Below are 23389 nucleotides of genomic sequence, written 5' to 3' on the forward strand. Positions count from 1 at the left end.
GTGGGGCCGCGGCGCTCGGCCCGCGCCGGCCGCGCGGCCGTGGGCTGCGCGCTCGCCGACCGCGGGCTGCTTCCGGGCCCGAGGCCGGGCGCGCCCCCTGCCTGCGAGTCCGTGCCAGGCGGGGCCCCCGCGGCGGGAGCGTGTGGACCCGCCCCTCACCTGGCCCAGGTGTGCGCCTACGCCGCGGCCTCACCTGCGCAGGTGTGCGCCGCCCCCAGCGGCCCCCGTCCGGGGGCGGAGCCGCGGCGGCGGCCGTCCTCTCCCCGGGCGCGGTGCGCAGCGCCGGGGCGCCGGAGCGGGCCAGGCTCGGGGTCGCGAGTGAGTAGGGGCGTCGGCGCGGGCCTCTCCTGGCCTCGGGGCTGCCTCCGGGCCTCCGAGTCTCGCTGGGGAGGGTCAGTCTTCGGGGGAAAAGGGAGAAGCCGTGTCTCTGGGATTGTTTGCTGTTGCGCGTCTTTTAAGGCTGTCATCCCACACACAAGCTGGCAGAAGTTGAAAGGACTCTCCACAAACGTGGTTGTGATGCGGACTCAGGCCCCGTCGATGCGATAAACAGACAAGCTTTTCTTGTTTCCCCTTTTTCGGTTATCATTCATTTTATACGATGTGTAAATGTTTAAAGCTTGAAGCCAGGTAGTAGTGGCTGTCCTTTGGTTTCCTGTGTGTAAGTGCAGGTCATTCTGGACCTCTGTAAGAGCCGTCTGGGTTGCGTCGGCCTCTGACTCGGGCAGCAGTCCGGGTGCTGCCCTTGCTCCGCGACCTCCTGAGGCGTAACTGCCAGGCCCTCCGGGCTCAGCCGCGCTTTGCGGGTATCGCTTAGGGCAGACTGCAGCCCGGCTCTGAGAGCCCTGGACCCCGTATCTCTTTGCTGTGGTAGTTTTTCCTTGTTTAAAGAAGCAGGAAACTGCTCCGAGTTGCTAGATGACCAGACGGTAATGAGATGGAGCCTACTAGGGGGAAATGTGTCGTTTTCACTCCCTCTCAATTGGAGTGTCGCCACTGCTGCTGCTGCTGAGGCTAAGTTGGCGAGAATGACACAGACAGGGGACCCCTGCCCACAGACAGTAGGAAGCGGATGGCCCCAGAATGTTCTACCAAAAGGGCGGGGTTTCTGGGTTTTATTTTATATACAGAACATGCAGTGTTCTGCGTTTTTGTCCTCATGAGACTTTTACTGGGATGTGAGAGATGCCTGAGTTATAATGGGTTTGTCAGACACTCTGCACACACCCTCCTCGGAGAAACAAGTCTCCAGTGGTACTGTTTAGTTCTTTGCCTGGCCTGCTGTTGAAATACCTGTGCAGTGACCAGCTGCAGGAAGGAAGTTATTACTTCCAGCCTGTTTATCATGCTTAAACTAACGAGAATTGGTTACCTGGTTTACAAATGTTCTATTTAAACAAAGTTTCTATAGACTTAGTTAATACTGCTCCTCATCGTTTGAAAGATTAAAAAAATTATTTAAAAGAAATTGTTGCTCATCAAGAGTGATTTGATGCCCTTATTGCATTTAGGAAATTTTCTCAGGGAGTTTCTCTCTGTTTAGAAATTAGGAAGTGGTGTTTGGAAAGGAGACTGCTGACAAGTCAAGGGGATGCTGCTGCCGGGTCACTAAGTGGCCGGTGGGCACAGCTACGCGCAAGTAGTCGTGGTAAGACGCCGTCCTGTGCAGCTGAAGACCTTAGCACACTGAATTTTATTTTCTTTGGGAGGAATCAATTTTTCACAGTCAGTGATCGGACTAGAGTGGCATATAGTCTTACTCTGAGCCAGGATCACTCTTCAGCTTGAGAAGTGGTAAAGAGTAGAAGTCAAGGGTCTCCTTAACGCTGGAAGTTATGGGTCTCGTCACTCTTCTGTCCCCTATCCAAAGCCTGAAGTCAGGGGAACAGAAAAGAGGCAAAAGCCGCGATAATGTTTGGGATTCAAATGATCGGTGTGGTTTGAAGTTTGGACTAGAAGGTTAATGACCTGGCCAGAGGGGCCCGTTTTGATTTCTAGAACTGACAGACTTTGTCTCCTTAAGACAAAGGAAGCAGTTACGCCTGGATCACAGAAAGAGAAGAACTGGTTTAAGAAACAATGGCCACAGTTATCAGGCAGTGGTACCCATGATGATGATATACTAATGAAGCTAAAGAGAAAATTTCAGAGATTTTTGAAAGATCACATATAAAGTTTCTTTTAGCTAAGATTTATAGCCAAACTAAAACCTTGTAGAAAATTTCCTATAGATAGCCTTCTTGTAATTGAGACTCTGTTGAGGAAAATAATATATTGGATGCTTGTCGTCAACAGAAGGACAGTTTGGAAGCCCTTGAAGTCTTACAGTGTTGAGGTGCTGGGAGGGGCCATTCCCCTCCTGCGTTCATTCCAGACCTCTGAAGGGTCAGACAGGAAACTAGTCAGTCTTCTCTCCTAGGTGGCAACTTTCTCTAAGTAGATTCTAATGTCCTGGTTGCCCCCAGTGCCCCCAGCCCTGAGTTTAATACCCTCTGATCAATACGGAAGTTATTTCTACATCTTAAGGTCATTTCAAGGTTTTGAGGTTTCAAAAGTAAAAATTTTCTCCTCAGTATTAAAAAAAAAAGTCCTCTCAATTAAAAAAAAAGACGACTTAGCATGGGGATTTTTGATTGTCCTAGTTACTTTCCGTTTTCTTTCGTCCTTGGCTGCACAGGGCTTTGCTGCAGGGTGTGGGCTGCTCACTGTGGCGGCTCCTGTTGCGCAGCACTGGCTCTAGGCATGTGGGCTCAGCAGTCGTGGCTCAGTTGCCCGACAGCCTGTGGGATCTTCCAGGACCAGGGATTGAACTAGTGTCCCTTGGATTGCAAGGCAGATTCTTAACCAGTGGACCACCAGGGAAGCCCTCTTTTAGCTACTTTAGAGGAAATTTTGCCTCTGTTTTCTTGGCTTGAGGTTTGGAACCCATCCTTCTCTTAGGAGGAAACTCAAATATTTATGTATAATTTGCTTTGCCTTGGAATTCAAGAGACTTAAAACTTTTATGAATGTTCAGATGCAAACCATGACTCAACAGTGACCTGTATCTTCATAACTTCAGCAACATAATGATACCAGCCTTCTGATCAGACCATGCCCCTCTGCCTTATGGTCAGCAGAGGAGCGTGGAAGAGCCGCAGCATGATACTGAGGACTGGTATTGAGGCTTGTCTCCAAATCATTATTGTTACTTGTTGGCTCTGACAGAGAAATGCACTATACACAACTATGATTGAGCAATATGCTTTTATTAGAGATTCAGTAGGATCTGTGCTATTCAAACGCATTAGCCAGGCTCTCCTGGAGTTCAGCTGAACATGAAGCTGTCCTCACCATGGCCAGCCTTGTGACACCAGTTCTCAGTGACCAGGGCTGTGTCTGGCACTCAGGCTCAGTGGTCTGCAGGCATCCCAGCTGGATCTGAATTCCCCAGCCCAGTAGCTTCCCTTCCCATGTTTAGAAAAGAGGCTCTGACCTTCCCTAAACAGGATGTTTGCAATAGCAACTCTCAACATGGAATTTTCTTGTTTAACTGGTTTAACTCTGCTTGGTTGATAGAGTTCAAAGTAGAAGGTCTTTTGGGGGTAGGATTTATGATCATTTACTAAACTTTAGTTGCACGTTCCAGAAAATCTGATCCAAACTGGCTTTAGCAGAAGAGGATTTTACTGGCCCATGTGCCTGAAGAGGGGGCTTCCCAGGTGGTGCTCGTGGTAAAGAATCCGCCTCCAGTGCAGGAAATGCAAGACACTGCAAGGGCTGGTTGTGGCTTCAGCTGTGGCCCCGCCCGGGCTGAAGGAGTGCCAGCAGAGCCCGGCTTCCCTCTCTAACTCTAGTCAGGAGCTTCTCTGCACAGCTCTGCTCTCAGGCTCTCCCCAGTGGTGAAACAATCTTGCAACAAGTCCAAACACAAGTACCTGCAAGAGAGTTCTGACAGCTCCCACACAATCCCGGCCAGATGCTGGTGTGGATCAGCTCTGGTTACAAAGCTCTGCTGTGGCACAGGGAGGACACTGGTTCTGATTCAGCAAACGGGTCACCTGTCCTGCTCTGGATGCTGTTTTAGGGGGAACAGACAAATTGCTGGTCCCCCTCAAGAGACATAGATATTTAGCAGCCAAAGGAACCAGTTTCCACTGCAGTTTATTAATGCAAGGCAGTGAGAGAGATTGAGCCTCTGTGTGCTTTATAAAAGCACTCCTGACCTGTGAGGACTGCAGCTGAGAGTGCGGGACCGGTGTGTGGATGAGTCTCAAACCACACACTCAGATGCCAGAAACGCAAGCCTTTCATCCTGAGCCCCACGTTCAGTCACTTTTCAGAGTGGGTGCCATCTCTGCCCAGTCAGGTTTGCTTTTGGTCTTCAGTTCAGTTCAGTCGCTCAGTCATGTCTAACTCTTTGCGACCCCATGAATCGCAGCGCACCAGGCCTCCCTGTCCATCACCAACTCCTGGAGTTCACTTAGACTCACGTCCATTGAGTCATTGATGCCCCGCAGCCATCTCATCCTCTGTCATCCCCTTCTCCTCCTGCCCCCAATCCCTCCCAGCATCAGAGTCTTTTCCAATGAGTCAACTCTTCGCATGAGGTGGCCAAAGTACTGGAGTTTCAGCTTCAGCATCAGTCCCTCCAATGAACACCCAGGACTGATCTCCTTCAGAAAGGACTGGTTGGATCTGCTTGCAGTCCAAGGGACTCTCAAGTGTCTTCTCCAACACCACATTTCAAAAGCATCAATTCTTCAGCGCTCAGCCTTCTTCACAGTCCAACTCTCACATCCATACATGACCATTGGAAAACCATAGCCTTGACTAGATGGACTTTTGTTGGCAAAGTAATATCTCTGCTTTTCAATATGCTATCTAGTTTGGTCATAACTTTTCTTCCAAGGAGTAAGCTTCTTTTAAATTTCATGGCTGCAGTCACCATCTGCAGTGATTTTGGAGCCCCCCAAAATAAAGTCTGACACTGTTTCCACTGTTTCCCTATCTATTTCCTATGGAGTGATGGGACTGGATGCCGTGATCTTCGTTTTCTGAATGTTGAGCTTTAAGCCAGCTTTTTCACTCTCCACTTTCACTTTCATCAAGAGGCATTTTAGTTCCTCTTCACTTTCTGCCATAAGGGTGGTGTCATCTGCGTATCTGAGGTTATTGATATTTCTCCCGGCAATCTTGATTCCACCTTGTGCTTCTTCCAGTCCAGCGCTTCTCATGATGTACTCTGCATGTAAGTTAAATAAGCAGGGTGACAATATACAGCCTTGATGTACTCCTTTTCCTATTTGGAACCAGTCTGTTGTTCCATGTCCAGTTCTAACTGCTGCTTCCTGACCTGCATACAGGTCTCTCTTTGGTCTTCAGTTATCATTAATTCTGAAGATGGTCCCTGTTGCATTCACAAGGTCTGACACTCCAGCTCTCGGATGGAACAACATGGAGTTCCCTGCCACGGGCACAGCTGGCGCTCCTGGAACAACGTGGAGTTCCCTGCCACGGGCACAGCTGGCGCTCCTGGAACAACATGGAGTTCCCTGCCACGGGCACAGCTGGCGCTCCTGGAACAACGTGGAGTTCCCTGCCACGGGCACAGCTGGCTCTCCTGTGCCTTCTGGGCAGCAGTGGTCTTAGTGGGGCGCACATCATTTACACTGGAGTCACACACAGATCTCAGCTTTGGTTTGGTTTGGTTTGGTCTCCCTTTCCTGTGACAACTCTGAAAGCACTATTTTAGGGCATTAGACCACTTATACCTTACTACCCCCTTACCCTCTGCTCTTTTAAGGTCTGGAAAATGTTACAGGGTCTGAGAGGCAGGGCACCTTAGCTCTTATTCAGCACATATTCTTCTAAACCTATAGGATTTTCCAAGTAAATTAATCTTTCCTAGTCCACACAGAGATTTGACCTTTAATTCAAAAAATCACAACTACTTTGTTCATTTAACAAATGTTTACTGGACACTCGCTGTGCACACTTATGTGTGTTGGAGAAACTACACTGGACAGTGTAGTCAGTGTGCTGGCCCTGTGGCACTTCCACCGTGGAGGGAGGGGTCAGGGTAGAAGGATTAGACAGGGCAGGGATATAGCCCATGTTGTTGCCATTCAGTCGCCAAGGGGTGTCTGACCTTTGCGACCCCATGGACTGCAGCACACCAGGCTCTGCTGTCCTTCGCTATCTCCCGGAGCTTGCTCAAACTCGTGTCCATTGAGGCGGGGATGCCATCCAACCATCTCATCCTCTGTCGTCCCTTTCTCCTCCCGCCTTCAGTCTTTCCCAGAATCAGGGTCTTTTCCAGTGAGTCAGCTCTTCACATCAGGTGGCCAGAATATTGAAGCTTCAGTTTCAGCATCAGTCCTTCCAGTAAATATTCAGGGTTGATTTCCTTTAGGATTGACTGTTTTGATCTTGCAGTCCAAGAGTCTTCTCCAGCATCACAGTTTGAAAGCATCAATTCTTTGGCACTCAGCCTTCTTTAAGGTCCAGCTCTCACAGCTGTACATGACTACTGGGAAAACCATAGCTTTGACTATATGGACCTTTGTTGGCTATGTGATGTCTCTGCTATTTAATACACTATAGGTTTGTTATAACATTTCTTCACTAGTGGATCAGACAGTAAAGAATTTGCCTGTATTACAAGAGACCCAGGTTCGATCTCTTGGTGGGGGAGATTTGCTAGAGAAGGGAATGGCTACCCACTTCAGTATTCTGCCTGGAAAATTCCATGGACATGGAATCCTGGCAGGCTACTATGTCCCTAGGAACACAAAGAACCAGACACCACTGAGCAACTAACCCTCTCACTTTAACTTTTCTTCCAAGGAGCAAATGTCTTTTAATTTCACCATCCACAGTGATTTTGGAGCCCAAGAAAATACAGTCTGGCATTGTTTCATTTTTTTTCTCCATCTATTTGCCATGAATTGATGGGACCAGATGCCATGAACTTAGTTTTTTGAATGTTGAGTTTGAACCAGCTTTTTCACTTTCCTCTTTCACATGCATCAAGAGGCTCTTTAGTTCTTCGTTTTCTGCCATTAAACCATCATCTGCATATCTGAAATTGTTGATATTTCTCCCAGCAATCTGGATTCCAGCTTGTGAGTAATCCATCCTGGCATTTTGCATATGTACTCTGCATGTATGCTAAATAAGCAGGGTGACGATGTACAGCCTTGACGTCCTCCTTTCCCAGTTTGGACCCAGTCCGTTGTTACATTTCTGGCTTTAACTGTTGCTTCTGGACCTGCATACAGGCTTCTCAGGAGACAGGGAAGGTGGCCTGGTAGTCCCATCTCTTTGAGAATTTTCCTCAGTGTGTTGTGACCCCACAGTCAAGGACTTCAGCGTAGTCAGTGGAGAAGTAGTTTTCTTTTTGGATTTCCCTTTCTTTTTCTATGATCCAACGGATGTTGGCCATTTGATCTCTGGTGTCTCTGCCTTTTCTAAATCCAAAGTACATATCTGGAAGTTCTCTGTTCATGTACCGCTGAAGCCAGCTTGAAAGATTTTGAGGATAATCTTGCTAGCATGTGAGATGAGTGCAGTTGTAGCATAATTTGAACATTCTTTGGCATTGCCTTTCTTTGGGATTGGAAAGTGATTTTTCCAGTCCTGAGGCCACTGCTGAGTTTTCCAAATTTGCTGGCATATTGAGTGTAGGACTTTACCAGCATCATCTTTTAGGATTTGAAATATATCAGCTGGAATTCCATCACCTCCACTAGCTTTGTTTGTAGTGATGCTTCCTAAGTCCCACTTGACTTCGCCCTCCAGGATGTTTGGCTCTAGGTCGGTGACCACACCATCATGGTTATCCACATTGAGACCTTTTTGTACACTTCTTTGTGTGTTCTTGCTACCTCTTCTTAATATTCTCTGCTTCTGTTAGGTCCTTGCCATTTCTGTCCTTTATTGTGCCCGTCTTTGCATAAAATCCCCAATGTTCCCTTTTGCATAAAATCCCCAATTTTCTTGAAGAGATCTCTAGATCTTTCCCATTCTACTGGTTTCCTCTGTTTCTTTGCATTGTTCACTTAAGAAGGTTTTCTTATCTCTCCTTGCTATTCTCTGGAACTCTGCATTCAGTTGGGTATATCTTTCCCTTTCTCCTTTGCCTTTCACTTCTCTTATTTTCTCAGCTGTCTGTAAGGCCTCCTCAGACAACTATTTTGCCTTCTTGGATTTTTTTTTTTTTTAACTTGGGGATGGTTTTGGTCACCAGCCCCTGCACAGGTCTCACTCGCACATGTCCAACTCTCGCATCCATACATGACCGCTGGAAAAATCACTGCCTTGACTACATGGGCTTTTGTTGGCAAAGTGATGTCTCTGCTTTTTAATATGCTGTCTCGGTTGGTCAGAGCTTTTTTCTAGTGAGCAAGTATCTTTTAATTTCAGGGCTGCAGTCAGCATCTGCAGTGATTTTGGAGCCTAAAAAGATAAAGTCTGACACTGTTTCCATTGTTTCCCCATCTATTTACCATGAAGTGATGGGACTGGATGCCATGATCTTAGTCTTTTCAATGCTGAGTTTTAAGCCAGCTTTTTCACTCTCCTTTTTCATCAAGAGGCTGTTCCTCTTCACTTTCTGCCATAAGGGTGGTGTCATCTGCATATCTGAGGTTATTGATATTTCTCCCGGCAATCTTGATTCCAGATTGTGCTTCATCCATTCCAGCATTTCTCATGATGTACTCTGCATATAAGTTAAATAAGCAGGGAGACAGTATACAGCCTTGATGTACTACTTTCTTGATTTGGAACCAGGCTGTTGTTCCATGTCTAGTTCTAACTGTTGCTTCTTGACCTGCATACAGATTTCTCAGGAGGCAGGTAAGGTATTCCTGTCTCGTAAAGAATTTTCCACAGTTTGTTGTGATGCACACAGTCAGAGGCTTTGGTGTAACCAGTAAAGCAGGAGTAGATACCTGTCTGTAACTCTTGCTTTTTCAGTGATTCCCCTAGATGTTGGCAATTTGATTTCTGGTTCCTCTGCCTTTTGTAAACCAGCTTGAACATCTGGAAGTTCGCGGTTCATGTACTGTTGAAGCCTGGCTTGGAGAATTTTGAGCATTACTTTACTAGCGTGTGAGATGAGTGCAATTGTGCAGTAGTTTGAGCACTCTTTGGCACCGCCTTTCTTTGGGATTGGAATGAAAACTGACATTTCCCAGTCCTGTGGCCACTGCTGCATTTTCCAAATTTGCTGGCGTGTTGAGTGCAGCACTTTTACAGCATCACCTTTTAGGGTTTGAAATAGCTCCACTGGAATTCCATCACCTCGACTAGCTTTGTTCATATAAAGCTTCCTAGGAGCCACCTGACTTCACGCTCCAGGATGTCTGGCTCTAGGTCAGTGAGCACATCACTGTAGTTCTTGGGTCGTGAAGATCTTTTCTGCACACTTCTTCCGTGTACTCTTGCCACCTCTTCTTGTATCGCCTGCTTCTGTTAGGTCCATCCCATTTCTGTCCTTTATCTTTGCATGAATTGTTCCCTTGGTATCTCTAATTTTCTTGAAGAGATCTCTACTTTATTATTTTCCTCTGTTCCTTTGCACTGATCACCAAGGAAGACTTTCTTATCTCTCCTTGCTTTCCCTGCTTTCTTCAATCTGAGCCTGCCTTTTGCAGGAAGGAGCTGATGATCTGAGCCACAGCCAGCTCCAGGTTTTGTTTTTGCTGACTGTATAGAGCTTCTTCATCTTCAGCTGCTGAGAACATGATCTGTCTAATTTCAATATTGACCATCTGGTGATGTCCATGTGCATCATCTCTTGTGTTGTTGGAAGAGGGTGTTTGCTATGACCAGTGTGTTCTCTTTGCAAAACTCAGCCTTTGCCCTGCTTCATTTCGTACTCTGAGGCCAAACTTTCCTGTTACTCCAGATGTCTCTTGACTTCCTACTTTTACATTCCAGTTCCCTGTGATGAAGAAAGTGTTAGTCACTCAGTCATGTCCAACTCTGTGACCCCAGGGACTGTAGCCCTCCAGGCTCCTCTGTCCATGGGATTCTCCAGGCAAGAATACTGGAGTGGGTAACCATTCCCTTCTCCAGGGGATCTTCCCAAGGCAGAGATCAAACCTGGGTCTCCAGCATTGCAAGCAGATTCTCTATCATCTGAGCCACGAGGGAAACTGATTATGACGAAAAGGATATATATATATATTTTTTGTGTGTGTGTGTGTGTTAGTCCTAGAAGGTCTTGTAGGTCTTCATAGAGCCATTCAGTGTCATCTTCTTTGGCTTTAGTGGTTGGAGTATAGAGTTGAATCACTGTGATGTTTAATGGTTTGTCTTGGAAACGAACCAAGATCATTCTGTTGTTTTTGAGACTGTATCCAAGTACTGCATTTTGGACTCTTTTGTTGACTGTGGGGGTCACTCCATTTTTCCTAATGGATTCTTGCCCACGGTAGTAGATACAGTGATCTTCTGAAGGCAGTTTGCCCGTTCCGTCCACTGTAGCTCGCTGATTCCTACAGTGTCGACGTCCATGCTTCCCGTCTCCTGCTTGACCATGTCCGCCTTAGCTTGGTTTACCTTGACCCGTTGGGCCTGGCCCTAACACTCCAGGTCCCTTTGCAGTATTGTTCTTTACTGCCCTGGGCTTTACTGTCACCACCAGAGACATCCACAGCTGAGTGATGTTTCTGTTTTAGCCCAGCCTGTTCCTTCTTTACGGAGCTGTTTCTCCATTCTTCCCTAAGAACAGTAAGTGAATTAGACACTTACTGACCTGGGGGCTCATCTTCTGGTGTCATATCTTTCTGCCTTTTCATGGTGTTCATGGGGTTTTCGAGGCAAGAATACTGAAGTGTTTTGCCATTCCCTTCTCCCACGGACCACGTTTTGTCAGGCCCTGACTAGCAGGGACGTGCCCTTCAGCCACTCCCCATAGCTGGACAGCATGCTGGCACCCTGGCTGTCCCACAGCTGGTCCTCACTGAGCCTGTAAGCCTTTACTGGCCGCCCAGTGTCGATCTGCTTGCCACCCAGGGGCCTTGGCAGCAGCCCCGCTGGAGTGCCCGGAGAGGGGTCTGGGGAGGCGGGAGCTGAGGCTGGAGCACACCCGGGGCGCGTGGTTCCTCAGCCTCATCGCTGCCACTGGCCGCCCTGGGGCTGATCCGCCGCCCGCATGACCCGCAGCCCACCAAGCTCTGGGCCCTGTCTGTCCTCTCCTCTGGCTCCTCGGCCTTATTGTTCAGTCCCAGCAAGCCCAGCCACCCCGCAGATGCCCCACATAGATACAGGTCACGGTGCAGGCTAGATGTGATGGAGGAGCCTTGAGGGATGTATCAGTGGACTGCTATTATCTGAGATGTTACTTAGAGCATTTCCGCGGAGAAATGAACAGGAGTTCAAGATTGGAACCAGAAACCCCAGAGGAGGCTGCTGAACGGACACCACAGGACTGATACTCCCTGGGCCAGACTGGAGGCGGGAGGAGGGAGAGATGCAGTCAGGTTCTAAGCTGGGGGCTTGTGTTTGGTGCTGTGTACTGGGGGATGGCAAGGCACGAGAGAAACGTGGGCGTCCCAACTGGCCTGGGGTTTGAGAGTGAGCTCCTGCTGGATGGAGCCCACCTGGAAAGGAAACTTGGGGAGCAGGCTGGAGAGGAGTCGGGCGTCACTGTAACGTCTAAATGTGATTTATTTGAGATGCTGACTTGATTTCAATGTTCAATTAGTAATTGATACCCTGAGTCTGGCATTTCGGGAAAGGATTACCAGATATAAGTGGTGTTTAAAGTCACAGGCCTAGGGTTGAGTGTGAATAGAAAAGGATGGCGCCTTGGGGAGGCTGAGAGGACCCTAGCCTCCACCTCCTGGCTCATTCCTGGAGGCTGTTGACCGAAAGAGATGCACAGTGTGAGAGCTGCGAGTTCAGTTTATTCGGCGCCAAACGAGGAACGTAACCCGGCAGACTGTCGCGGAGGTACTGCCGAGGAGCTGCTCGGAAGGGATGGGGTGGGGAGGCTGAAGGGGGCGCCTGCAGTCAGGCACACGTTTTGGCCGGAAGTTGCTGCTCATCACAAGGAAGGGGTGTCTCCATTCATGACCTTAGTGCTCTTCTAGAGAGGAGAAAAGGCAAGAAACTGGGCTCTTAAAATCTCCTCCTGAAAATGTCTAACTATCTGAAGGCCTGTTCCACCAGTTTTTCCAGAGCAGAGAGGGCTTTGTTCCTGATCTCCAGCCTGAACTCCCCTCAGGGTGTGTGGAAGGTCTGCACCTGCAGTGACCTAATCTGTAGAGTCAGATGACAAGTGACAGTGTTGAGCTGGCAAGGTAGATGGAGTCGGCGTTAGCAGCCTTGGTGCTGCTGGCCCCCGGGCCTCGCCCTCCAGGCGTGGGGTAGGGCTGTTCCTCACCCCTCAGCTCACCTGTGTTTTGTGTGGTCCAAGTGGTGAGGCTCTGCTTAGCTGCCCCAGGAAGGGATGGCCCGGGGCAGGGCTGGCGGGTGGGAGGGCTTCATGCCAAATCTCAGGCCTGGTCTAAGATTTCAGTTCCTCAAAGGGCTGTCTGTGGGCAATGATTTCAAGTGGAAACAGAGTTTAACGTTGATCTTGAAGAATGAATGGTATTTTAAGAGGTCAGAGGTCGCCATTTTTTCCTGTAGGGCCAGCCAGCCAGTAGATCAGGCTTTGGCAGCCAAGAGGCAGAACTGTGCATTGACACACAAGAGAGAAAACAACCTTCCACACGTTTTTATTGGTGACTGGATTGTGGTGATAACGGACACTTCTGTAACCCAGGTGTACTGACGCGTGGACGGTGATTCTCGTTGCGGGAGGACACTTTCGACTTGAGCTCACTGTTTAGTGCCCTTTATCACCACAGGTCACGAGTGTTTAGCTGTCAGCACTGATCTATGATGAGATTTTACCTATTTCATCTTTGAAAGTGTGTTCTCCCCCGAAACATTCTTATTTTGATTCATTTTTTTGCAACCAACCACTCTCACATCCAAGAAGGCAATGGGACCCCACTCAGTACTCTGGCCTGGAAAATCCCATGGTCGGAGGAGCCTGGTGGGCTGCAGTCCATGGGGTTGCTAAGGGTCGGACACAACTGAGCGACTTCACTTTCACTTTTCACTTTCATGCATTGGAGAAGGAAATGGCAACCCACTCCAGTGTTCTTGCCTGGAGAATGCCAGGGACGGGGGAGCCTGGTGGGCTGCCGTCTATGAGGTCGCACAGAGTCGGACGCGACTGAAGCGACTTAGCAGCAGCAGCAGCAGCAGCACTCTCACAGTCAGGCCATAGGAGAACAGGCGGCAGCTGGATTTGCCGAGTCCTCGGTGCTCTTGGCTCCGCACGCGGCCTTCAGCGTGTGCTCTGGGAGGACCAGCAGAGCTCATTTAGAGGGGCGATGCTGAGCTTCCTCAGGAAGGGTCAGGCGGGGTCAGCGAGTGGTGAGAGGTCATCTGGCAGGGCCTCCTGAGCCACAGGCCCAAGAAAGGCCCTCGGAGAACTCCACACAGCCCCCTCCACTCAGAAACTGGAGCCCCCACGGGCTCTGAGGGTCCTGCCCCCGCCTCGCCCAGATCCCACGCCTGCCAGTACCCCTGGGCACAGCTCCCAGCAGGGCCCAGCCTGGGGGAGCACGGTGCTCTGCGGTCTGCAGCTGAGCCTCACCTCCTCCAAGAAGGGCTGCATCCTTGCACATGTCCCACAGTTAATTTCCCGGGTATACCTGCTGCCTGCCTCCACCTGCTGTCGGACTCGCCTGCTGCACCTCCTCCAGGTGAGCGGGGGGTTACAGCCACAGGAGCTGGCCTAACTCAGGGATTGGGAGAGCACAGGGAGGGCCCTCTGACGTGAGGCTGTTTCCAGGTGCAGCCAAGACCATCTTTTCATCCATTTTAACATTTAATGAAAAGGCGAAAACCACACCTTTGCTTTCTTGAGGAAGGACTTGCAGATAGTCTATTAGAAAAGCTATAGAATCAGAGAGGAAGACATTAACATGTGCACGTTGTATTTACCTCCCCAAACCAACCGAGTGATTAGAATGCGTATAAAACAAGTCAAGTCTAGTTCTAAGTTAGAAAATAAAAATTGCAGATACTTTTCCATATTCTGTACCAGATGCCACGGAGAGATGACGACTTTCAGCCGCAGCGAGCCCACAAATCGCGATTTCTTGCCACGATAAGAGTTATTTCCCCCTCATGCCCCAGGTCATGGGCAGCTCCCCGCAGCCAGTGAAGGAGAGGGTGGGGAAACACGCTGCCCCGCCGTCTGAGCAGCCGCTCCGGAGGACGGAGGACGGCAACGAGCACGCTTGTGGGTGGGAACTCCTGCCCAGCCGCGCGACTCACCCGGCGTGCAGCTGATAGGAGCAAGGCTGCGTAAGAGAACAGAGGCCCGCCTAGTCGGGCGCAGTGTGCAGACTGGGGTGCTCTCGTCAGTTTTCCCCTCGTGTCCCGTGTGCCCTGCTGACTCCTGCGGGCTCAGCTCCTCCCTCCCTCGTCCTGATCACGGCAAGTGGGGCTGGCTTCCATCGCGTCTTCACTCTGGCTGCCGTTTTGAGAGTCTGTTCACGGGGTCAGCACTGTGTTGAAAACTTGGGAATGCCCCCAGCATATGCACTTTCTCTTGATCACTGCGGAATATCAAAAGCAGTTGTGTGTCTTTAGCCTGCTACTGGTGGCACTGGTGGCCAAGAACCCGCCTGCCAGCGCAGGAGACGAGAGAATCGAGGGCTCCACCCCTGGGTGGGGAAGGTCCCGTGGAGGAGGAAGTGGCAACCCGCTCCAGGGCTCCTTCCTGGAGAATCCCATGGACAGAGGAGCCTGGCGGGCTCCAGTCCCTAGGGTCACAAAGGGTCAGACACAACTGAAGCAAAGTAACACATTAATCAAGTCACGACTAACAGCTCCTTCTATAAAATGCACTTTAAGGGCCCAAATGTCTACAGAAATACGTTCCTTTGGAATTTTTCTAGGATATATTTTTTCTAAGACCTTTTAAATCCAGATTGTTTAACCAAAGCACTGATAATAGGAAATGTTTAAAAGTCACTAGAACATTGACAGACTTTTAAGTGGGTGTTTTAAGATTCCTTCCCTACTTGAAAATTATGTGCTTCTGAGAATTTGTCTGCGTGCGTCTTTGTGCTTTATAGCCACCGCTGAGAGTGACGGCAGAGCACTGAGAATTTCAGCCCCTCAGTATCTTGGTCCCATCAGCAAAGTGGGACAGTGTGATTTTAAATACACGACTGGGGAAGGAAGAGCGACTGTACATCAGTTCCTAAAGTTAAAATTTAAGGGTTGGCAATGATACACAGATGCATATACTAATAATTGAACATTCAGTGTGTAGCTACTCACCAAATCCCTGTCCTGTGAATTGTGTGTGTGTGTGTGTGTGTGTGTGTCAAAACATGCCTGGGGAGGGGAGGCTGTCTGTACTCTTGTTTGTGTAAAATGTAAGGATATATTTTCACTTTTCTACACCTCTTCGTACAAGACATGTTCATTGTGAGAGGTCACATTTTAAGCAGAAGATAATGTATGGAGTAATTATTCATAATACACATTTTTAAATAGCTGGAGTCATGCATTTACACTACTACATTAAGTATTTAATCGTACAATATTCAACTTACACTGAGAAGTCTTTGTTATGTAATATTCATACATACAACATACAAAGGACTATTGAGAGTAACAGTTTACCTCCATGACTTACTATCCACAGTACAAGCCTCCAGCAAGCTTCCTATATGAGCCTTCCCCACACCCCACAGCAAGCATCATTATACTTTACTTTTATATATAAATATTTATATAAACATTTACATAAGTGTGTGCTACCCTATATATCTTTATGTAGCCTGCTTTTCCTCTCAATATTCATATTTTGCCATGTTGATACATGCAAGCCTGGTTTATTTGAAGTTCAGTATAGAATACAGTTGTAATACTGTACCAGCCTAGGTATAGCCATCCTCCTCTTGAGCGGAATTGGTCTCCTGCTTTGAAAATGCTTCGTTTTGTGTGCTGCTCTTATTTTGCTATTGAAAGCATTGCCGCAGGGAACCTTCTCACACATGCAGTGCTGGTTTCTTGGGCTGCACGACGAGCTACCAGGAACTGGTTGGCTCCCAGCAACAGGCAGGTTGTCTCCCACGGGGGAGTCCTCCTGTGGGGAGTCAGCGGCTGCACCTGGAGGGCCCCACGTCTCCAGAAGGCCCGCCTCCTCCCCAGCCCGCGGGCTCCAGGCTGGCGGCCGCACAGTGCAGCCTCCCCTTCTCTCCAGGTCTCACACTTTCTGTCTCCTTAAGGATAGTCATCCTGTGCTTAGGGACCGCCTGGGGAGTCTGGAGTGACTTAGTTACATCTGCAAAGGCCCTTTTTCCAATCAAGACCCCTTTCCAAATGAGACCTGGTGGACATGAATTTGGGGCCACCGTCCCGCCCAGCCACCAGCGTCTCTGTGAGCGCATCCAGGCGTGGAATTGGTGGGTCATCTCTGCTGTCCTTAGAGAGCTCCCACAGCAGCTGCCCTTCCTCAGGACCCACCAGCGGGCCACAGGCTTCCCTCTGTGCCCCTGCCCGGCCTGCACACGCGCGCTGGCAGGCTTTGTTCACTGCTGCCCACCTAGAGGACGAGAGAGGATAATGCATTATGGCCTGGCTTTCACGTCCCTGGTCTCTTAGGAGTTCGATCCACTTTCCATGTATTTACTGGCCATGGTGGTCTCTTCTGTGGATTAGTAGTTGAATATTTTGCCTAATTTTCTGTAGTAATTTCATATTTTTTGATATTAAAAGATCTTTATATATTCTTGATGTAGTACATATATACAGTGGAATATTACTCAGCCATGAAAAGGAATGAAACAATGTCATTTGCTGCAACATAGCTGGACCTGGAGATTGTCACACTGAGTGAAGTAAGTCAGACAAACACAAATATCATATGATACCACTTATATGTGGAATAGAGTTACAGACATAGGAAACAATCTCACGCTTACGGAACTTACGGGGTAGGGAGGGATAAATTGGGAGATTGGGGCTGGCGTCCACACGTGACTGTGCATAAGCTAGATGATAAGAGCCCACTGTGTGGCTCAGGGAGCTCGGATTAAGGTGCCGTGACGGCCTGTATGGGAAAAGAGCGGTGAGAAAGCAATGACTGTGTGTGTGAGCGATTCTTCTGCACTGAAGAACCTAACACAGTGCTGGAAATCAACTATACGCCAATGAATTTTTTTTTTTAAAGGAAAAATTGAAGAAGCAAAATGTGCGGAACCAAAGATGGACTTTAAAAAGTCTACACGAAGAACTTTAAATAACAAAGGAAAAAATTCTAAGGATATGGTAGAGATACAAATTGAAAAATTCAATGATTTGTAATTATAATAAATCACCCATAAATTATATCAGTCATAATAAATGCAAATACATTTAAATTTATGTGTTTTAAGTAAAATATCTATATATATTATGAGTTCTAAATCTCTGTCATTTATACTTATGACAAATATATTCCAGTCTGTGGCTTCTATTCTTATTTTTAAATGTATGTTGATATACAACTTTTTACATTTTAATGTAGTTGAATATAGCTGTAGTTTCCCTTTATTTTGTGCCTTGTTTATACCATTCCTCCATCCTCAGATCATAAAGATATTCCCTATTCTTTTTATTCTAAAAGTACAAAGTTATGCTTTTAATATTTAGGCCTTCAGTTACATTGAATTTTTTGTATGATGTGGTGTTGTAATCTAATTTTATTTTGTTTTCCTTTGAATGATCCAGAGTTGTCCCAGAACAATTTATTAATCTACTGTGTCATCTCTGTCATATATTTTTAAATATATGAGTATATATGTTTATATGAATATTCCTTTCTTGCTCTTCTTGTGAATGTAGCATTGTTAATTAAGTGCTGTGGTTTATTCAATAAATTGTGTCATATATGTTTAAAATACTAGGTTCTAACTTCACATCCTATACAAACACAAGTTTGAAGTATGTCAAATATTTAATGTAAAATAAAAGCTCTGAAAGAAAATCTGAAATAATACTTGTATAACTTTTTTCTTAAAATAAGACTTCTAGTCACAATAATAGAAAGATGATAATGGTAGAAAGCCCAGAGAGATACTGCCACACAAATGAAAACAAATACTAAGAAACTATACATAAAAGTGTAAAAAACAAGAAGCTGAGATGGAAACTTGCGACATGACTAGAATTATAGAGAAATGAGTATAGGACCAGAAAAATAGGCAAAGAGCACCAACAGAAGATATGAGAGCAAGGTGAAACAAGTGAGGCACTGGCTGGCGGTGGATGAGCTCAGACACAAGCTCGCCGCCCTGTTCTGACGCGCCCACCTCGCCTCTGCCGCTCCCCTGGGGACAGTACACGTCTCGTGGTGACACTTGGTGGGTCTAAGGTTGGAGAGTGTTTTTAGAAGATGACGATAATGGAAAAAAGCCTAAAAAAATTTTTTTAAGTCATTAATTCCAACTCCTAAGATTCTCTCAAGATAATTACTATCCAACAGTGGTATCAATAAAAGCTAAAAATGAAATAATCTACTTGTTTAACAACAGGAACCAACTGAAGCACACGCTAAATGCAGACAGCAGTACTGGTGAATATCAGGAGTCGGAGTGTCTTTTTTTCTTCAGTATTTGCATACCTATACTTTTTCTGTTATTTTTACAACGCACTTATGCCTTATGCCATAATTTCTATTTGTTTTTTTTAAACTTTTCGTCTCAAAACTCATGGGCCTTTTACACTATGAATTTGAAAAGTAATTCTCCCATAATTTCTGGTTCTTGTATGGTCTGACTTTTGGCATTTTGAATCATTGATAGATTTGGAGTTCATGTAGTGTGACACTGCGGATGATTTTTTTCCCCCAAAGGACGACTGTTTATTGTGCAAGACAACTTTCCACATTTATTTGAGATGCAGTATTCATCACATATTAAATTCACTTATACATTTGGGCCAATTTTTGAATTTTCTATTTTGTAAAACTGATTTTTCTGTCCATATTTGTATCACCAGGAGGTAACTTATTGAGGCTTTATAATATGTTAGATGGAGGTTTTCACCCTTATTTTTCCTGTTTCACACATTTTCTTCTAGTCTTTCTTGCTTATTTTTCCAAATGAATTTGAGGACTACTTTATTTAGTAAAAAAAAATACTTGTTAGACTTAAAAGAGGATATGAACTTGATTTCATTTTTTAAAAAGTAGAAAAACTATCATAAGAAAATTGAAAAGACAAATGACAAAGAGGAAATCAATGTAACTTGTATTCTAGAAAAAAGATTAATTCCTTTAATATATAAATCAATAAGAAACAGAGAAATACCCTCCCTAAATAGACAAGAAATATTTTTAAAAAAAGATTTGACGGAAATGGAAGGATATTAATATTATTCATCATAAAAGAACAAATTAAAAGTGCACTGAGAGCTTCAAATGAAGAAGCTGGTGTTGGAATTGCATTTGTGTAAACAGAAACTGGGGGAAATGTTTAGAGCATGTTTTTATACTGAATGCCAGCACACGGATCTAGGGCTCCTGAGGGGAGGGAAAACTGAGATGAAGGCCACGACTTCCCGCTTTTCTGCTGGAAGCTGCAGCAGGGGAGAGAACCCACCTCAGCCTGAGTTCCTTCCAGACGGTTGCTGTTAAGTTGCTAAATCCTTTTAAGATCCTTTAGATCACCGTGATTTTAAATTTAAGATTTTTGAGAGTTTAAGGTTTCTCAATCTCAGAGTGAATTTAATTTATTAGGAAAATAGAGATGAAATGATCACCAAGTAAGGATTTTCAATTTGTTTCCTTTGTCTGGTAGGATACAGTTTGTTAATGCTTAATTGTGTATGACAAAAATGAAATTATAACAAACTTCTATTTTGTAGTTTTTTTTTTATTAAAATCACTTTTTTAATCTTTTAGTGAACAACCCTATACCTTCCAATTTGAAATCTGAAGCAAAAAAGGCTGCTAAAATTCTAAGAGAATTCACAGAAATAACTTCCAGAAATGGACCTGATAAGATCATCCCTGGTAGGTGTAATATAAGTACTTTCCACTTCTACATTTGCTCTGCTTCCCAAATTATCTTCTCCACCCTTGACTGCACCCAGGTCCTCAGACCACCCCTCTGCTCTGGGCCCGGCTTCCCCGCCGGGCTCTGGGCGGCCCCCTCTCCCACCTGCCTTCCTGCTCCTTTCTCCTTTTGTGAGTATCCTGTGTCCTTTGCCAGCGCCACTTGCTCAAACTCACAGGTCTTGTCCTCAGTTTCTTAGGACTTTGCAAACTCACTAGCTAACTCATAAACAAATTTTAAATTTGTGTTTCTAGATAAGATAGTTATACCTTACAGTGGTTTAAGAAGACTAATCAGTGATTTTCAGTACAACCAGAAATTTGTATTCCCGGGGTCCGAAACCTCAGTTCCTAAGCTCCCCCAGACCTGCTGAATCAGACTCCGTGATACTCCGGTAGTCAGGCGGGCCACACCAGACCTGGTCCAGAGGCAAGCCTTTGGGAACCACTGTCTCTTTATTACTACTACCCATTGTTTCTAAAAGGTGTTTCAGAAAATACTTACCTGATGCTAAGAGACTCGTATGCAAACAAGCTTGGGCAGGCAAATTTCCCTTTTAGTGCAGGACTTTCATCCTTCTTTAAAGAAAGGAGTTTAATTTCTTAAGCTAGATTTTCTGAAGTTATTTAACAGGTCTTTGAATGTTTTTAAAAATTAAAAATTTGTTGTTGTTATAATAATAATAATTGCGCTTATTTTGGCCTAGCCACTCCTCTCATCTTAAGAAAACAGGGCTTTTTAGAGCATTGATACTCAAAGTGCAGACTGGACAACATTTGGGCATCACCTGGGAGCTTGTTAGAACTGTAGGACCTCAGGCTCTTAGACCTAAGGAATCATAGTCTGTGTAATCACAAGGTCTCCGGTGAGGCACGTGCCTGTGAAAGTTTGAGAAGCACCGCACAGGACTCGAAGGAAATTCCACCAGGAAACCTGAGTTTTCTTAGCTCTGTTCTGAAGCAGGAGGCAGAAGACATCTCTTGGTATTTATCAGCTGCATGTCAGGCTAGCCTGACTTGCAGATAGAGCGTGTTTCCTACCATAAAAATATCTGGGATATATGTCAGCTGCATCTCAGGCTAGCCCGACTTACAGATAAAGCGCGTTTCCTACCATAAAAATATCTGGGATATATGTCAGCTGCATCTCAGGCTAGCCCAACTTACAGATAAAGCGCGTTTCCTACCATAAAAATATCTGGGATATATATCAGCTACATATCAGGCTAGCCCAACTTACAGATAAAGTGTATTTCCTACCATAAAAATTATCTGGGTATGGATTATTTCTCAAGGATTTTGTCCAGCAGAATTCTGTCTTGCTTTTTCTTCCTCCAGTTAAAGGCCACCCAACTCCCTTTCACTGGCTGTCACTCAGAAAATGAAAATCTGTTTACGTAGGCGCCTTAAGAAGAGCTTGCTTCCGGGGTGTACAGACTGCGAGTGGAGGGGTGGGGGTGGAGGGCAGGCCGGCCCAGCTGCCTGGGGACCAAGCCTTGCCTATCCGTGGGACGCGGAGGGCGGGGCGCTCTGTTTACACTGAAACCCGGGAGCTCTGTTACGAAGCAGGAGATGAAGTCTCAAGGCGTCTTAAAACAGAATGCCCAGACCTTTAGACCTCCGTGGCCGTGCGTCCGCAGCTTTCCGGTGTCAGGGCTCTGAGATGCGAGGCTGACTTTAGAGTCGATTTGCCATTGATGCATCTTAGTCACAGATGAAGAGCTAAGTGGACAATTATTTAGTGGTTATGGGTAGTTTACTGTCTCTGAACTTGGGTGGATAAGATATTAAAAACACACCTGACATTTGAATTGTGTTCATTAAAGAAATCTACCTTTGTTCTATTTAATGTTTCTGAACAGAGGCAGTGCTCACTGTAGAAGCGCCGAGAGCGGCCTGTGAGGTGCTGAGGATTTCTGCCGGCATGTGCCGCATAAACAAGGCTCCTGGCGTGTAATGAAACTGCCCGTTATCACTACCTTGTTCCACCCGTTGTAGAAGCGCCGAGAGCGGCCTGTGAGGTGCTGAGGATGTTCTGCCGGCATGTGCCGCATAAACCAGGCTCCCGACGTGTAGTGAAACTACCCGTTATCATTACCTTGTTACACCCGTTGGAACTGGAACTCAGGCACCCTTAGCAGGCCGCCCTCTGAACAGCATTCCTTCTAACCCTTGCTTCAGTATCAGCAGCTGCAGAGACAATCTGCGTGTCCCCCTCCTTGTGCCTTTGGTTCAATCATCTCTGAGGGTCTGTTATTAAATTTTGAAATGGTATGCATAATTATATTCAAAATTTAGTGTCTCCTAAGGATACATACAAAGTCTTTTTTGTGTATTTGAGTACACTATTTGGTTTGACTTCTTCAAAATTATATATGACTAAAATGATGATAAACTAAACTACTTTAAAAGTAGAATTGGGTTCCAAGAATAATTTCAGTCTTAAGGCTTCCTTTGTTATTTGAAAGATGTACTATTGTGTAAATAAATCCACTGAATAGTGAGACACTGTGTTTAGTGGGACCTATGTTAATAACCTTCCTTTTACAGAATGAACTTCCCTGAAATGTGAATAAACCGATATTTTGTAAATGGAATTATATTTTCAGTGCTTTGGTAGTTATGTGTTATTCAAATACTTATCAAATCATTTTATAAAGTTAAAAACCTTTTTTAAATGGCAGAATCATTAAATTTTTCTGGTTTTGAATCCAGGTTTTCATATTATTAGAGCAGGTGAGCCCAGTGATGTGGCTGTAAGCTCACACTGCCACACACTGTGTATCAGTCACCGTAGACCTTAATACTCTGTAGATCTTAATTTCTTTGAATAAATTAGAAAATTATACATTATGTTCTAAATTAATTGAAATATCAAATTATTTGTCCTTCTACTAGACATCAGCATAGTCTCATCCCAGGCTCTCATTTCTTGTGGCCGTTGCAGACTTTCTGAGCACCTCTCCTGTCGGGTTAGGGCCACCAAAGGCTTCAGGCTCTCCTGGGGTGGATTCTCCCCAGTTACCTGTGCCACTAGGACCAGGGAGACCCGGGTCCCGCAGGCACAGCTCCGTGCCCCGGGCTGGCCCGTCGGGTCCCGCAGGCACAGCTCCGTGCCCCGGGCTGGCCCGTTGGGGTGCACACTGCCCTCCTCTTTTGCAGCGCACGTCATCGCCAAAGCCAAGGGCCTCGCGATCCTGTCGGTGATAAAGGCTGGCTTTCTGGTCACGGCGAGAGGAGGCAGCGGGATCGTGCTGGCGCGCCTTCCGGATGGAA

General features: G+C 46.3%; 1 protein-coding gene across 1 annotated transcript in view; it reads left to right on the forward strand.

The window, feature by feature from the left end:
* The first annotated feature begins 249 nt into the window (after positions 1–249).
* Positions 250–23389, forward strand: part of SH3YL1 (SH3 and SYLF domain containing 1) — a 65846-nt gene continuing 42706 nt past the window's right edge. Inside the window, exons 1-3 of the mRNA XM_068974197.1 lie at positions 250–318; positions 19961–20071; positions 23276–23389. Coding sequence (XP_068830298.1) covers position 318; positions 19961–20071; positions 23276–23389 — 226 coding nt within the window. The 5' untranslated portion in view covers positions 250–317. The remainder of the gene's footprint in view (positions 319–19960; positions 20072–23275) is intronic.

The sequence above is a fragment of the Capricornis sumatraensis genome, chromosome 6, assembly GCF_032405125.1.
Source record: "Capricornis sumatraensis isolate serow.1 chromosome 6, serow.2, whole genome shotgun sequence".
Lineage (NCBI taxonomy): Eukaryota > Metazoa > Chordata > Mammalia > Artiodactyla > Bovidae > Capricornis > Capricornis sumatraensis.